The 15,183-nt window shown below is 42.8% G+C and overlaps 1 protein-coding gene across 4 annotated transcripts in view; it reads left to right on the top strand.

Annotated features, from left to right (window-relative positions):
- Positions 1-15,183, top strand: part of tanc1a (tetratricopeptide repeat, ankyrin repeat and coiled-coil containing 1a) — a 70,873-nt gene that overhangs the window by 53,100 nt on the left and 2,590 nt on the right. For 2 of the 4 annotated variants that reach the window (XR_008397265.1, XM_017481478.3), the window contains exons 14-25: positions 1,621-1,729; positions 4,087-4,209; positions 5,010-5,246; positions 5,673-5,858; positions 8,506-8,587; positions 8,717-8,850; positions 9,790-9,913; positions 10,083-10,258; positions 10,699-10,831; positions 12,811-12,902; positions 12,976-13,122; positions 14,446-14,546. Coding sequence is in view for 3 of the 4 variants with exons in the window: in XM_017481478.3 (XP_017336967.1) it covers positions 1,621-1,729; positions 4,087-4,209; positions 5,010-5,246; positions 5,673-5,858; positions 8,506-8,587; positions 8,717-8,850; positions 9,790-9,913; positions 10,083-10,258; positions 10,699-10,831; positions 12,811-12,902; positions 12,976-13,122; positions 14,446-14,546 (1,644 nt within the window). In the remaining variant the exon portion in view is untranslated. The remainder of the gene's footprint in view (positions 1-1,620; positions 1,730-4,086; positions 4,210-5,009; positions 5,247-5,672; positions 5,859-8,505; positions 8,588-8,716; positions 8,851-9,789; positions 9,914-10,082; positions 10,259-10,698; positions 10,832-12,810; positions 12,903-12,975; positions 13,123-14,445; positions 14,547-15,183) is intronic. The other 2 variants (XM_053684120.1, XM_053684119.1) reach the window with 2 other exon arrangements.

Here is a 15,183-nt window from a genome sequence, read left to right as displayed (position 1 = left end):
ACAACCAGGGCTGGGAGATATGACAGAATGATCATTTTTCAAGTCATTTCTACGATACACAATAAGCATCACGATATACAGGCTTCGTAATGAACTTGAAGCAAAACGTGCTGCGTTTAAAAATAAACCCTTACGATTATTTTACTTTTATTTAATGTGTACATAAAAATGAATTAACACTGAAAGGAAATTGAACAAAAGAAACAATTTGAAAGATTCGGACAGTAGAGAAACCGAATCTGCTTCCAGAGTTTGTAGTCGTTCAGTTAAAAAAATCATGCAACGTTATCACAATACTCATGATGTCTGCAAAAAAATGCATTGTGACATAAATCGATTGCGATATTGATATTATATATTGTCATATTGCCTAGCTCCAAGAGAAACCATTAAATGCAACACCGTTCTAAAAAATGTTTAGACAAGGCTGATGAAACTGTGTTCATGGTTCCTGCGTTTATTTACTGCTCATCATGTATATGCTGTATTGCTATGGTATACATCACTAACTGTGGCATTTCCTCCAAGAAATAAACTTGAAAGTGGTTGTCAGGGCTACGCTGTGTGATCGAATGTCCGATAAACTAGCTGATAAACAATGAAACCGGTACTGGTAGGAGATCAGTACAGGATCGTCCCAGTGGCTCTGCCGGTGAGGAGTGAGATGCTCACTCCAGTAAATATCCAGGATAACATAAGGTCAGTGTTCCCATCCCCAGCGTGAAGCACTTTATCCTACTCATGTTGTACCCACTGTGTATGCCCGCGTAGGTGTGAAAATTACTTTATTGAAATCCTGCCATTCATTTTTCCAGCTCTTCAGCGAGTTTGCCCACCCTCGTACGCATTACTCACCGCTCTCGTTTATCGGGGGAAAATGCCGGGCCGTGCATGAGTGGGCCGGGACGTGCATGAGTGGGCCTAATGGAGCTGTACTCGTGTACGGGAGGTGGAGCAAGCTCGGCATGGCTTACTTAGCGCTGGTCAAATATGGAGGACACTTCACGAAAGTCCCCGACACGACGCGAGCCACGCGTGACCTTTTAGAGAAAAGAGATGACATGTCCAGAAACGAGCGAGGGAGAAACCGTCTGCTGAGGAGCTGCTGTCTAGACGGCTTTTAATCAGCGTTTAATCAAGCGCAGCCGGCGTGACACGGAGTAATTGATGCGGGCGTGTTTTGGAAACATAATATCAGTCAAGTACTCTCAAGGCAGAGAAGACAAGCTCTTTTCCTTAAGGAGCAGTGTCTCATATTACTCGTCTCACGAAATGAGTAGTCTTGACTAGAATGCACATCGGGTAAGACGAGTGGGGCGTACGCGCAGTACATGACCCTCTCTTCTAATTCACAATTAGCATTAGCGCTGGACAGAGTGCCATTAATGTACTCAGTGTCGCGTAACAGTATGGAACGTCAATATGGCAGCACTTTTCTGTTTTCACGTGTCATCTTCTTGTCAAGATTCAGTAAGGCGTTGAGAGATAAAAATGGAGAGAGAAGGAACAGAATAATAGTAGTAATGGATATTCCACTGCCACTAGTAATGTAGGAGGTGATTATGATGATGATGATGATGATGATGATGATTATAGAATATTATTTGATTTGTCACACAGGAGTGGACACGCCCTGATGGCCTTCATGCTCTCTCGGCAAGAAGGGAAGCTGAACAGGCAGCAGACCATGGAGCTGGGTCACCACATCCTCAAAGCGCACATATTCAAGGTAGAGGACACGCTCAGCAGGGCACATATACACTGGCAAGCATGATCGCATTTCACATAAACACCTTGATTAATAGCAGTGATGCAATCAGTTTTAAATCATACGTCTCTCTTGTAATTACAATCAAGTTTTAATAGTTTGAGTCATTTAGTATTTGAAAACTAATGATGCTATCATTATTTTAGATTTCTATAGACAGACTGAACATGAGCAGTAGTGCTACTCTGTGCATAACAAGAAAGAGAGACATCCATCTTTAGCTAATTTTCACCGGCTCGTCAAACGGCGAGTGTTCACTATTTATGCTCACTACATAGGGTGTGACAGAATGGTGCTGTAGTTTCTACACTGTTACAATTTGAGATTCAGCCGCAGAAGTGTGTGAAATTGTTTAAATAATATTTATTAATCATTTTTAAACAAATGTATTTGTAAAGTAATGCATTTGGAAGGTCAGTAAATGTATTTATTTAGGGCCCTCTTCATACACCAGGCAGTTTAGGAAACGTGTAAAAACACTGGTACATTTTTTGTCTTTATATACAGTATCTCACAAAAGTGAGTACACCCCTCACATTTGTGTAAATATTTGATTATATCTTTTCATGTGACAACACTGAAGAAATGACACTTTGCTACAATGTAAAGTAGTGAGTGTACAGCTGGTGTAACAGTGTAAATTTGCTGTCCCTCAAAATAACTCAACACGCAGCCTTTAATGTCTAAACCGCTGGCAACAAAAGTGAGTACACCCCTAAGTGAAAATGTCCAAATTGGGCCCAATTAGCCAGTTTCTCTCCCCGGTGTCATGTGACTTGTTAATGTTACAAGGTCTCAGGTGTGAATGGGGAGCAGGTGTGTTAAATTTGGTGTCATCGCTCTCACACTCCCTCATACTGGTCACTGGAAGTTCAACATGGCACCTCATGGCAAAGAACTCTCTGAGGATCTGAAAAAAAGAATTGTTGCTCTACATAAAGATGGCCTAGGCTATAAGAAGATTGCCAAGACCCTGACACTGAGCTGCAGCACGGTGGCCAAGACCATACAGCGGTTTAACAGGACAGGTTCCACTCAGAACAGGCCCCGCCATGGTCGACCAAAGAAGTTGAGTGCACGTGCTCAGCATCATATAAAGAGGTTGTCTTTGGGAAATAGATGTATGAGTGCTGCCAGCATTGCTGCAGAGGTTGAAGGGGTGGGGGGTCAGCCTGTCAGTGCTCAGACCATACGCCGCACACTGCATCACATTGGTCCGCATGGCCAGAAGGAAGCCTGTTCTAAAGATGATGCACAAGAAAGCCCGCAAACAGTTTGCTGAAGACAAGCAGACTAAGGACATGGATTACTGGAACCATGTCCTGTGCTCTGATGAGACCAAGATAAACTTATTTGGTTCAGATGGTGTCAAGCGTGTGTGGTGGCAACCAGGTGAGGAGTACAAAGACAAGTGTGTCTTGTCTACAGTCAAGCATGGTGGTGGGAGTGTCATGGTCTGGGGCTGCATGAGTGCTGCCGGCACTGGGGAGATACAGTTCATTGAGGGAACCACGAATGCCAACATGTACTGTGACATACTGAAGCAGAGCACAATCTCCTCCCTTCAGAGAAGCATGATAACGACCCCAAACACACCTCCAAGACGACCACTGCCTTGCTAAAGAAGCTGAGGGTGAAGGCGATGGACTGGCCAAGCATGTCTCCAGACCTAAACCCTATTGAGCATCTGTGGAGCATCCTCAAACGGAAGGTGGAGGAGCACAAGGTCTCTAACATCCACCAGCTCCGTGATGTCATCATGGAGGAGTGGAAGAGGACTCCAGTGGCAACCTGTGAAGCTCTGGTGAACTCCATGCCCAAGAGGGTTAAGGCAGCGCTGAAAATACTGGTGGCCACACAAAACATTCACACTTACGCGCAATTTGGACATTTTCACTTAGTAGTGTACTCACTTTTGTTGCCAGCGGGTTAGACATTAATGTCTGTGTGTTATTTTGAGGGGACAGCAAATTTACACTGTTACACAAGCTGTACACTCACTACTTTACATTGTAGCAAAGTGTCATTTCTTCAGTGTTGTCACATGAAAAGATATAATCAAATATTTACAAAAATGTGAGGGGTGTACTCACTTTTGTGAGATACTGTATATACATGTTATAAAAATTCAAGTCATTTCTTCAGACAGCGCTTATGAAAACACACTACTAAAAAAAAAAAAGAAAGGATATGAAGTGTATAATCTGATAGAACGATGACGTCATTAGAGATTCCCACTCACCTTAATAATCTTGCACATCTTCCATTTATCACCTCATAGAAGGTGTTAGCGATGTGACGCGCTCTTTTCCTCACAGGGGCTTAGTAAGAGGACGGGCGTGTCCTCCAGCGTTCTCCAGGCCCTGTGGATCAGTAACAGTACAGACAGCCTGTCCGCTGCTCTTTCCTCCCTCAGAAACCTCTACACGCCCAACGTCAAGGTGAGTTAACACAACCGCCATGCGCCAGTTCACATCCTTGTCCTTCACACGATGAAGCGAGCAGTTAGAGAGTGTGACTCATGCTGAGCCTTTAACTCCGCGAACATCAGAGTCACTCGGATGGGAAGCCTTTTGGCGCCCACCGCAAAACGAGCTTACGTAATTAAATTCATTCGTTCATTCTGTTATATGTTATAATCGCCTAAGCCTGGACTTCTCTTTGTCCTCACTTTCCTGAAATGCGTCACTTTGTTTGTATGCACGTACGTGTACGAGCGCACGCCAACCTCCTCGGCAGTTGAAAAGCCACTCGTTAATTCCCGCGGTGTGTTTAGATGAATAAATGAGATTCTGTTTCCACTGCTTTCAACAGATCCTGCTTCATCCAGCATCCTAATCAGGCTTCCATTACCAGGCGAGCAGAGCAATCAAAAGAGGCTGCCTGCTTTCATTCGGCCATGACACGCGTCCTAGCATTAAATTAGTTCAGAAAAACGCCATCGGTATGCTTAAAAGGCTTAAAAGGGATCTTATGATGTGTTTGTGTTGGCTGAAGGCTTTTTTTATTACTCTCTTGCTTCGCTATTGTCAAGTCCTGAGGCCAGGACTAGTTTTTATGCGGGTCAAGGTCAAGTCAAGAACACGTTTTTATGGGGGTTTGATGGTTTGTTTAAAAGCCACTTGATTTAACAAGACTAGGTGAGCGTAGTTTTTGCTAGTCGATCAGTAAATACGAACCAGGGTTTAGTCGGTGTAAACACACAGAACCTATCTCCACCTGTTGCTCACTGTTCCCTCAGGTGTCCCGGCTACTGATCCTGGGCGGAGCGAGTGTGTGTTACCGCACCGAGGTGCTCAGCAGCGCCCCTGTGCTGTGTGTACAGTCTCACTTGGGTCACCTGGAAATGGTCTCGCTCCTGCTAGAGTTTGGGGCTCCTGTGGATGGAGCATCCGAGAACGGCATGACGCCTCTGTGTTACGCCGCGGCCGCCGGACACCTGGGCGTGGTTAACCTGCTCTGCAGAAAGGGGGCAAAGGTCAGTCAGGATGTCTCATCTGCGTAATATTCAGTTCTCATTTTCCATTATTAATCAAATATGTCAGGATGAAATGGGTGTCCTAGATTAAGACTGTACAGTGACCCAAAAAAATAAAGCACACGTATTATTCCTTGAAGCTTTATAATAAGCAGTGTATTACAGTGCATTACTGGTGCTCTAGATTTTTCTTTAATATTTCATTAAGATCCATCTTTAATCTGTTAATGTTGTCGTTCCCTGTCAGAGCAGCCTGTCCAGGTGTTGAGAAAATATTATGTACGATCAGTTTTGGGTTTTTTTATTATGTATACACATCACTGATACGTTTGTTTACGCACACCAAATCACGAAATAAACACAGATGCCAGATCAGGAAATACCGGAAATGATTTCACTTTAATTCTGACTGAACTTGCACACCAGGTGGATCACGTGGATAAGAGCGGACAGTGCGCGGGGGTTCACGCTGCTCTGAGAGGTCACGCTGAAATTCTGCAGTATCTGCTGGATCAGGACTGGAGCTCAGACCCCACACAGTCAGAGCAAAACCCCAAGAGCAGAGTAGTGCAGCAAGCCTTCATCGCTGCGTCCAGCATGGGACATGTACAGGTAACACACACACACACACAGAAGAAAAAATCATTAACGTCAATTACTTCCCGATTAATATGGACGCCTGGGTAAATGAAAACTTCGAAGGTGCTGCTCATGAATTTATCATCATCCGGATCAGCAGTGTTAGTGTTTCTATCCCAGCTTGCTAGAAAGTGGCTAATCCCTCACATGTGCTGTTATGTAATGTGTCTGGAAGTGTTTCGGTTTTGACACAATGTGTTGGAAGGAGTTTTGTTTCGCCCAGTGTATTAGGAAGTGTTTCACTTATGACACAATGTATCTGGAATGGTTTTGGTGATGATGTAATGTATTGAGAAGGATTTCAGCTATGACATAATAAGAACGAGTTCTGAATAAAAACATCATTCATTTGAAGGCATTTTTTTGTTATGATGCAGTGTTTTGGTTATGAAATAAAGTATATTGGAAGGAGTTTTGATTATGATATAATGTATCAGGACGAGCTTCGGTTGTGACAATATATTGGAAGATATTTTGCTTATGATGCTTTAGATATCGAAAAGTCTACGCAGCCCTGTTAAAACGCGCAGGTGTTTGTGATTGAAATGAATCATAGAACTTTTTCTACCCTCCATGTGAAATTACAACGTATTAAAATGGAGTGAAAAACAAATCAAACATTTTAGGGGGAAAAAACAATCAAACTTGTAGTTACCTGGTTGCATAAGTGTTCACACCCCTAAACAAATAGGCTACTTTGTTGAAGAGCCTTTTGATTTTGTTACACCCCTCAGTCTTTTGGGGTAAGAGTCTAAGAGCTTGCTTGGCACATCTTGACTTGGCAATATTTTCTTACAATAACATTCTAGATGGGTCAGACTGTAAGGGCATCTCCTGTGCACAGATTGTGAACTGGACTCAGGTCTGGGTTCTGTCGCGGTCGTTCAAAAACATTGATCTTCTTTTGGTGAAGCCGTTCGTTTGTTGATTTGGGTGCATGCTGTGGGTCAGTGTCATGCTGAAAGGTGAAATTCCTTCTCATCTTCAGCTTGCCAGCAGACACCTGAAGGTTTTACACTAAAATCGACTGGTATTTGTAGCTATTTATGATTCACTCCACGTTGATAAAAGCCCCAGTTCTGGCTGAAGGAAATCAGCCCTAGAGCATGATGCTGCCACCACCATGCTTCACCATGGGTATGGTGTACTTTTGGTGGGTTTTTTTTGTCGGTTTGTTTGTTTGATTTCCACTAAACAAACCTTTTGGAATTATGGAATTATTACACCTTGTGGAATCGGTCTCATCAGACCATAACACATTTTTCCATGTAGTTTGGGGTGATTTATTTGAGCTTGGATTATTTTTGTTTCTGAGAAAGGGCTTCCGTCTAGCCCATAGCCCAGACATGTGAAGAATACGAGAGATTGCTGTCACATGCAGAGAGCACTCAGTACTTGTCAGATATTCCTGCAGCTCCTTTAATGTTGCAGTCTCTTGGAAGCCTCCCTGATAAGTTTGTGTCTTGTGCTTTTATAACTTTTGGACGGACGTCCCTTTCTTGGTGACGTCATTGCGGTTCCGTAGTGTGTGCCATGTACAGTGTTCCATAGTACATCTAATGTTTTGGAAACAATGTTCTTTTATACCCCTCCCCTGATCGATACCGTTCCCCAAGTGAGATATGGTACATGCGGTCAGCTGTTTGTGGACCGTGGCTTCAGCATTCAGAAGAAAATCCTACAGAAACAGCTGATTTATTTGGGGTTAATCAGAATCAATTCATTGATGACAGCTGTATGATGATTACTTATGAGCATGAGATTCCCCAGGGGTGCACACTTATACAACCCGGTTATTGTAAGTTGTTTTTTCCTCCTATTTTTCCTAAAGTGTTTGTTTTTCATCTCATTTTAATACATTGTAATCTCACACTGAGGATGGGAAAACTTACTTTTTTATACATCACAAAAACCTGCCATTTTAACAGGGCCGTGTAGACTTTTTATAACCATTGTATACAATATAAAGCCAAAGGTTTGTGGACACCTGACCATCACACTAATTTGTGCTTCTTCCCCTAACTCTTGCCAAGTCTGAACTACACAATTGTATATAATGACTTTATATGCTGTAGCTTTATAATTTCCCTTCACTGGAACTCAAACACTGTTCCAGCATGACAATGCCTGTGTGTACAAAGCGAGCTCCATGAAGACATGGTGTGTGAAGGTTGGAAGAAGGTGGAAGAACTCGAGTGTCCTGCACAGAGCCCTGACCCCCACAACCCCACCGAACACCTTTAGGATGGAATGGGATGTTCAAAGAGCATATACGTGATGGTCAGGTGTCCACAAAAGTCTGGCCTTATAGTATATATTAATATAGAGGGCTTGATTTAGGACTGCTTTGTGCTTTTCTCTGTAGTTTTAAGCTAAAAGTCAGCTCATTTTGGTTTCTTTCTATTTTTGAAAGGGTGTCCCGTAAGTCCTGCAGAATTTGCTCAGTAGAACAATTCAAGAGTAGGATTATTTGGATTCCTTCTTTCTTTTAGTATATTCACTCAGATACATCATGACCCATAAAGATACGCATTGACGCTATGATGCTGGATTTATGGGGCAAGCCTGTGTTATATGATCTTGAAATAATCGCTCAGTTTTGTAATGTACACATCCTCAGGTGCTGAAGAACTTGCTGGCTCTGAGTAAGAACGAACTCAGTGTGCAAATGGATGGCCATGACACTCTATGGGGAGAGACAGGTGTGTTTATGTGATTATGTAGATAGTGGTGTGTGACCAGTGTGAAAATAATCCTGAATGATCTCTCTAATAGAATGATCAGCCTCTATATAAGAGTAGTTCGACCTGTCTTCATTATTATGCTTTTAGCTTTGAGTGCTGCTGCTGGCCGGGGCAAGCTGGACGAGTGTGTGTTCCTGCTGGAACAGGGGGCCGCAATAACACAGCCGAACCGCAGGGGTGTGACTCCCATTTACACTGCAGTGAAACACGGACACACACAGGTGGGGTCCTTAATCCACGGATTAAACCTCTCCGTCCTCCAGTTTGATTTCCATTATAGGTCAAATTTTTAGATTGCCTTTTATTTGTAGGACTAAGAGCTCAGTTAATGGGCTTTTTTAAAAAAAATTTATAAAAGTGTTCATATTTATACACTTGTGCTAATGAATTATTGTTTCTATAGTAGCTTATTCACACACAAACAGATTAAACACTGTGTGTAATCATAACATGGCAAACTGCGTTGTTTTTGTTTTACTAACTTGGAGAGGAAAAAAGAGAATATTGAGGAAACAGTTGTTTATGGCTGCTATAACATGAGGTAGCGCTCTCTAGACAGTTCCAACTTACAATTCAGTGCTCAGATCTCTGTGCTGGAGCATGAAGGAACGGAAACTACGTGCACTCCTGTGTTAGTCTTGACCATAATGCATACATTTTCACCCCCCCAAATGTTAACCCCTTAACGTTTTTTTGCTGCGAAAAATCTTTACCAAAACGTAAAACTGTAAAACATTATGCTAAATTCACAGTGGGCACACAATTTCTCAAAAATTGGGAAACGTCAGATTTTTTTTGCCCCCCCAAAAACATTAAGGACCTTTTATGGTTTCTGGGGTGAACAATTCAGCGTTCTCTGATTTTCACCAAATTCACAGCGCGCGTTAAGGAGGCCAAGGGGTGCACTTACTTTTATTCTTTTACCCGTCAAAGCTGAGATCTGAGGCTCCAATTTCCAGTGTATTACAATCAATAAAATATACAGGTTTGGGAAGCTGCACTAGATTTCATTCACACACACACACACACACAAAGAAAGTAAAAGTTTTCTTCCTCTTAACATAATGCATTTAATCATATAATGGAAACATATTTCTTAGAATAAACTTATTCATGAAATAAAATGAGTCATGGTTGTGTTTCCTGTTTTGTCTCGTAAGGTGGTAGAGCTTTTGCTGCAGCACGGCGCCGAGCTGGACGCCTCCGACAAACATGGCCGCTCTCTGCTGATGGTTGCAGCCAGCGAGGGTCACGTGACCACTGTGGACTTCCTTCTCTCACGGGGTGAGTCCGCTGACCTCGGATAAGGAGAGGTGCTCCCAGAGGTGGCATGCGTGTGATTTTTTTCAAACGTGCTCACGCGCTTATGTGTGTGTGTGTGTGTGTGTGTGTGTGTGTGTGTGTGTGTGTGTGTGTGTGTGTGTGTGTGTGCGTGCGCGCGTGGGTGATGCAGGTGCATGCATGACAGCAGTGGATAAGGAAGGACTGACACCACTGAGCTGGGCGTGTCTGAAGGGCCAGAAGAGCGTAGTGGAGCTGCTGGTGGAGAAAGGAGCGCAGATCGATCACACGGACAAGAACGGACGCACTCCTCTCGACCTCGCCGCCTTTTATGGAGACGCTGACATAGTGCGTAGAGAATATATATATATATATATATTTTTAACTTGTACTTCACATGATCAGAGTGTGTTTGGTTGAGGTGGGACTCAGTACAGGTTACAGTAACAGATTATTTATTATCTATACAATCAAGGGCAAAGTTTTGTACACCTTTAGGACAAAAAGTATTCTATTTCACTGCTATTTGTACAATTTCGACTTTGTTCCCTCTTTCTGTTAATCAAACATCACTAAATTCTGCTGTTATACTATAGGGCAGTCTTGTGTGGTATTGTTTTTTTGTCTAGGTTGAATCCAGAGTGTATCTAGTCCTGTTTCCTGTCAGCGTCTGGTTATTTTGCGTTACACACCTGAGCGATGCTGTGCAAGTCTGTGTGTGTGTGTGTGAGAGAGAGAGATTGTGATTATGGTGTATCGCGTGTAAACCCGTATCCCCGCCGCGGCAGGTGCACTACCTGGTGGAGCGCGGTGCTGTGATCGAGCACATGGACTACAGCGGCATGCGGCCCCTGGACCGCGCCATCGGCAGCCGCAACACTTCGGTCGTCGTCACTCTGCTGAAAAAAGGGGCCAAGCTGGGTGAGTAGTGCTCCAGAACATCTCCCCATACAACCACTCACACACCTTTCCCCCCCGAGTTTACCCCTCACACTGAATTTAGATCAGAATCCAGAACGTGGCCAGCTCGCTCTTCTTCCCCTCTCGCACCCCTCGCTCTTTTCCACACAGCGCTCTGTTCCTCTGCCGAGTCCTAAATGTAACGAAAACGAGGCCATATTTTCTCGCTAGGGTTTGCGCATGCCTGCTGAGCCACTGGCCCAGTCTGTAAGTGGGGCGGCAGTGATGTATGAACCATCTCTCTTTTTTTTTTACAGGATGCGTACAGTATGTTTTTTTTTTGTCCTTGTTACATCTTAAAGAAATGAATCATGTAGACTTTATTGTCCACATGTACATTTTAAAAAGATAATGATATTCAGAAAGTTTCTGATTACAGAAAGTGTGTTTGTCAGTTTTAATCAAAACGAGGTTTTTTTTTTAAATCCCGGGTTTTCACACACTTTTTGATCTTCCAGAGAAATCAGTGGCAATTGTCTCGTGGTCACGACTCAACTCTGCATCCGAAGGCCGTGGATTCGGTGTCAGATGTAAAGATCGTTGTGACCAAACCACACAATAAAAACAAAAACAACAGAATGTGTATAAGGCCGTCTCGGTGACTCGCACTCGTGAGTCACTTGGTAAAACCGCTATATGAAATGATCATGAAATTCTTTGGATCAGAATCACAGAGATGATTCAGGTAACACTGTTGCGTGTATGCCACGCTTCGCTTGTTTCACTTGCTGTGCGTCAGACTGAGTTGTATCCAGATTTGTGCCACGTACTTACCCTGTTTCAAGTTCTCCTGAACTCCGACTTCTCAGTTTAAGACCAGAGGGATAGAAAGACGTAGCGCGTCCTGTCCTGCTCTAGTTAGCTTAGCACTCCAGCATTTTTTTTTTTATTTCCCGAGGCTTTTTTTTTTATGTTTGCTGAAATCAAACCTACCACTGAACCACTCTGACCACTGAAAAACAACCACTTCTAAATTAGCATTAGCCAACTGCTCCACATAGCCATAATCAGATAGCAGGATAAATACAGGCTGGGCTGCGTTTTGACTAATGCCATACGTCTTACCTCATTTCCTCTTCTCTTCTCTTCTGTTGAAAAGATATTATAGAACGGTCACACACACACACAAAAAGCCTGGTTTCCATTTTTAGAAGAAACAGTTTCTTTGAATCTAGCACTAAAATTGCTGTCCTAGAATAAGAACTGTTTTCTGTAAGCATGTAATCGGCATTAAAGGTGCGGTCAGTGATTTTTTTTTTTCCTTCTGTGATTTAAAGGTGCGGTCAGTGAAAGTCAAAACTTTCGTAATACTTTAAAAAATAATAATAATAATAATAATAATAACTGATCTGCTCAGGGGAGTAAGAGATCAGCTCAGAGGGATTCTGTGATGCACCAGGTTTTTGTACATGAAGGAAAAACAATGATCTGGACCATCACATTTCCAAACAATCAGGACAAATAGGTCTGTTAATCCAGAAAGCACTACCGCTGGCATTAGCATTAGCATTCAGGTGTTCTACCATAAGGATATGGTTTATACTTGAAGCATACGTTAAGGGTGTGGCTTTAGAGGGAACTCTGAAGGAGCTAACGTATGCTAAAATCAACCACACCTTTAAAAACTTTTAAGCTGGTAATCAGAGCCTTATACTGTGTGTGTGCGTGTGTGTGTGTGTGTGTGTGTGTGTGTGGGTTGAGTCTCGTCCTGTGTTGTGTGTTTGGTTCTTCACTCCTCTTCTCATCACTTCTCTCTTTCTCTTTTTGGCCTTCACTTACCTGCTGCTAAAGGGTACCGCACGTCTCCCTATGATCGATCAGGTACAAGCTTTAGGTAACTCTCTCGGGCCAGTCTCGTTCACAGTAAGGACAAACAGGGAGACGGTGAGACATGCAGGCTAATGTTCGGTTCTCTCTCCCTCCCCCAAATACATCTGAAGGAAACGCCGCGTGGGCCATGGCCACTTCTAAACCGGACATCCTCCTCATCCTGCTGCAGAAGCTGATGGAGGAAGGCAACCTGCTCTATAAGGTCAGTCATGAGCAGTTGATTTCAGAGAGGTGTTCTGTTGAGGCACTCACTAAAAATCCTTGTATTTTCTCAGAAGGGGAAGATGAAGGAAGCCGCTCAGAGGTACCAGTATGCACTGAGGAAGTTTCCAAGGGAAGGGTTTGGGGAAGACCTGAAGGCCTTTCGAGAACTCCGGGTCTCGCTCTACCTCAACCTGTCCCGCTGCCGCCGCAAAACCAACGTGAGTCACGCTCATCTTTATCGTATAGCAGTGTCCACACGTATCCTTGCGTAATAGAATACCAGAATTATCATGAAAATGCACACACACACATCGGATTGAGCCGCTTCCTGAATTTCTCTCAGGGGATCAATAGAGTCCGGCCATCTGTCTGTCTGCATGTCCATCTATCATTCAGTCTGTATGTACGTGTCTATTGATCTACCTACCTGTTGGTCTATTGCTCTGTGTAAGTCTGTCTATCCATCAGTCTGTCTGTCTGTATTTATGTCTGTCTATCTAGTTATCTTTATCAGTTGGTCGGTCTATTTACCTACCTACCTATCCGTCATGTAACAAACTGAAGACACTTCTCCTCCATGCCTCCTCCTAATTTAAGATCCTTTCATATCCTTAAACTTGTGCAGTACTCTCTGTCTGTCTGTCTCTCTGTCTGTGTGTGTGTGTGTGCACGCAAATGTGTACGTGTGCAAAGTACTACATGCACTCAATGCCATGTGGCCAGTAATGAACACGATCAACTGGCTACAGGTTCTCCAGTTTTACTATAAATTATTCTACTCCTGTCTGCTATTAAAAAGAGATTCGCCTTAAGCTGCTAATATGATTGCGTACTCTAAACTGGGAGAGAATGAAGACTGGGTGTGTGTGTGTTTGTGTGTGTTTGCTTAATCACGCTGGCTTTCTATAATACCTGCTGGCAAGGATGGTGTGAAAGATATAATAGCCATTTTAATACAATATTCTGTCATTAAACATTTAAAGAGCATCATTATCCACAGCCGTTATGGATCCTCGCTATCATTCTGACCTCCTACTCAAGGACAGAATCTCAATAAGAATCTGCTGATCAGTGAATGGCTCAGCAGAACTGCAATACAGAAATGAAAGTGTACAGGGAAACACACACACACACACACACACACACACACACAGACTTAATGAAACCCTACAAGCTCCACCATTATTATTATTAAATATCTGTTCACTACTGCTATATACCTAACACACTATTATTATTTTACTTGAAGTAGTGGAAGGAAGAAAAAGGTAGACATGAATGTTTCATTTCCAGCAGGGCTGCTCTATGTGTGTGTGTGTGTGTGTGTGTGTGTGTGTGTGTGTGTGTGAGAGAGAGATTTTTAAAGGCAAAGCATGGCCAAACTAATTAGAGAATGTCTGTTTAAATCGCATTCAGAAGAAAAAAGGAGCACTAAGACTTCTGAACTGACATCTTGCTTTTGATTAATACCTTAACATACACTTTGTCTGTCTCTCTCTCTCTCTCTCTCTCTCTCTCTCTCTCCCTCTGTCTCTCTGCAGGACTTCGGCATGGCAGAAGAATTTGCCACGAAGGCTCTGGAACTGAAGCCGAAGTCATATGAAGCGTTTTATGCTCGTGCTCGAGCTAAGAGAAGCAGTAGGTGGGAAGCTTTACCACGCATCACATCACAGCAAATCTCTGCTCAGACCCCATAACATTTATTTACATTAATAACGTAACTGTAGAAGTGAGCACAAGCTCTAAATGCCAAGTAGATTACTACAGTATTCAGAGTAAAGCTGGTTTCACAAGGACAAACTTCATTTGTCTACCTGAATGTTATCAAGGCCATTTTTATATTATGTAGACGTATAAAATTAATGTTCAAAATACATTTTAAGTTTGTTTTTATCAAATTCAGATCACCGTGGAGCACCCAATCATTTCTTCACTCCTGATTGGCTGAAACAGTAATGATTAGAGTGCTTTTTAAAAAAAGAAAATAATAATAATAATCTGAATTTGGCTTTTGCATCTCTAATTATGACTTCTCCTGTAAACATCAGCAAACTGAAACCAAAACAGTAGAGGATGATTTATATTTCTGGATAATTCTATGCATTATTTAGCAACTGGAATGTCGTGTCCTGTTTTCGATCCTCAGAGTGAGTACGCGGTGAAAAAAAAACTCAATCTCCACACAAACACTCCAACACTGCGGATCAGAGTGTTTTCTGAAGCCGGATTGGTGAAAGCAGCCGAAGGTGTGTGATGATAAATAATAACCGTTCTCATTT

This window comes from Ictalurus punctatus, chromosome 12, assembly GCF_001660625.3.
Source record: "Ictalurus punctatus breed USDA103 chromosome 12, Coco_2.0, whole genome shotgun sequence".
In the NCBI taxonomy this organism is placed as follows: Eukaryota; Metazoa; Chordata; class Actinopteri; order Siluriformes; family Ictaluridae; genus Ictalurus; species Ictalurus punctatus.
Note: the sequence above shows the minus strand (reverse complement) of the source record. Positions and strands in the feature narration are given on the sequence as shown.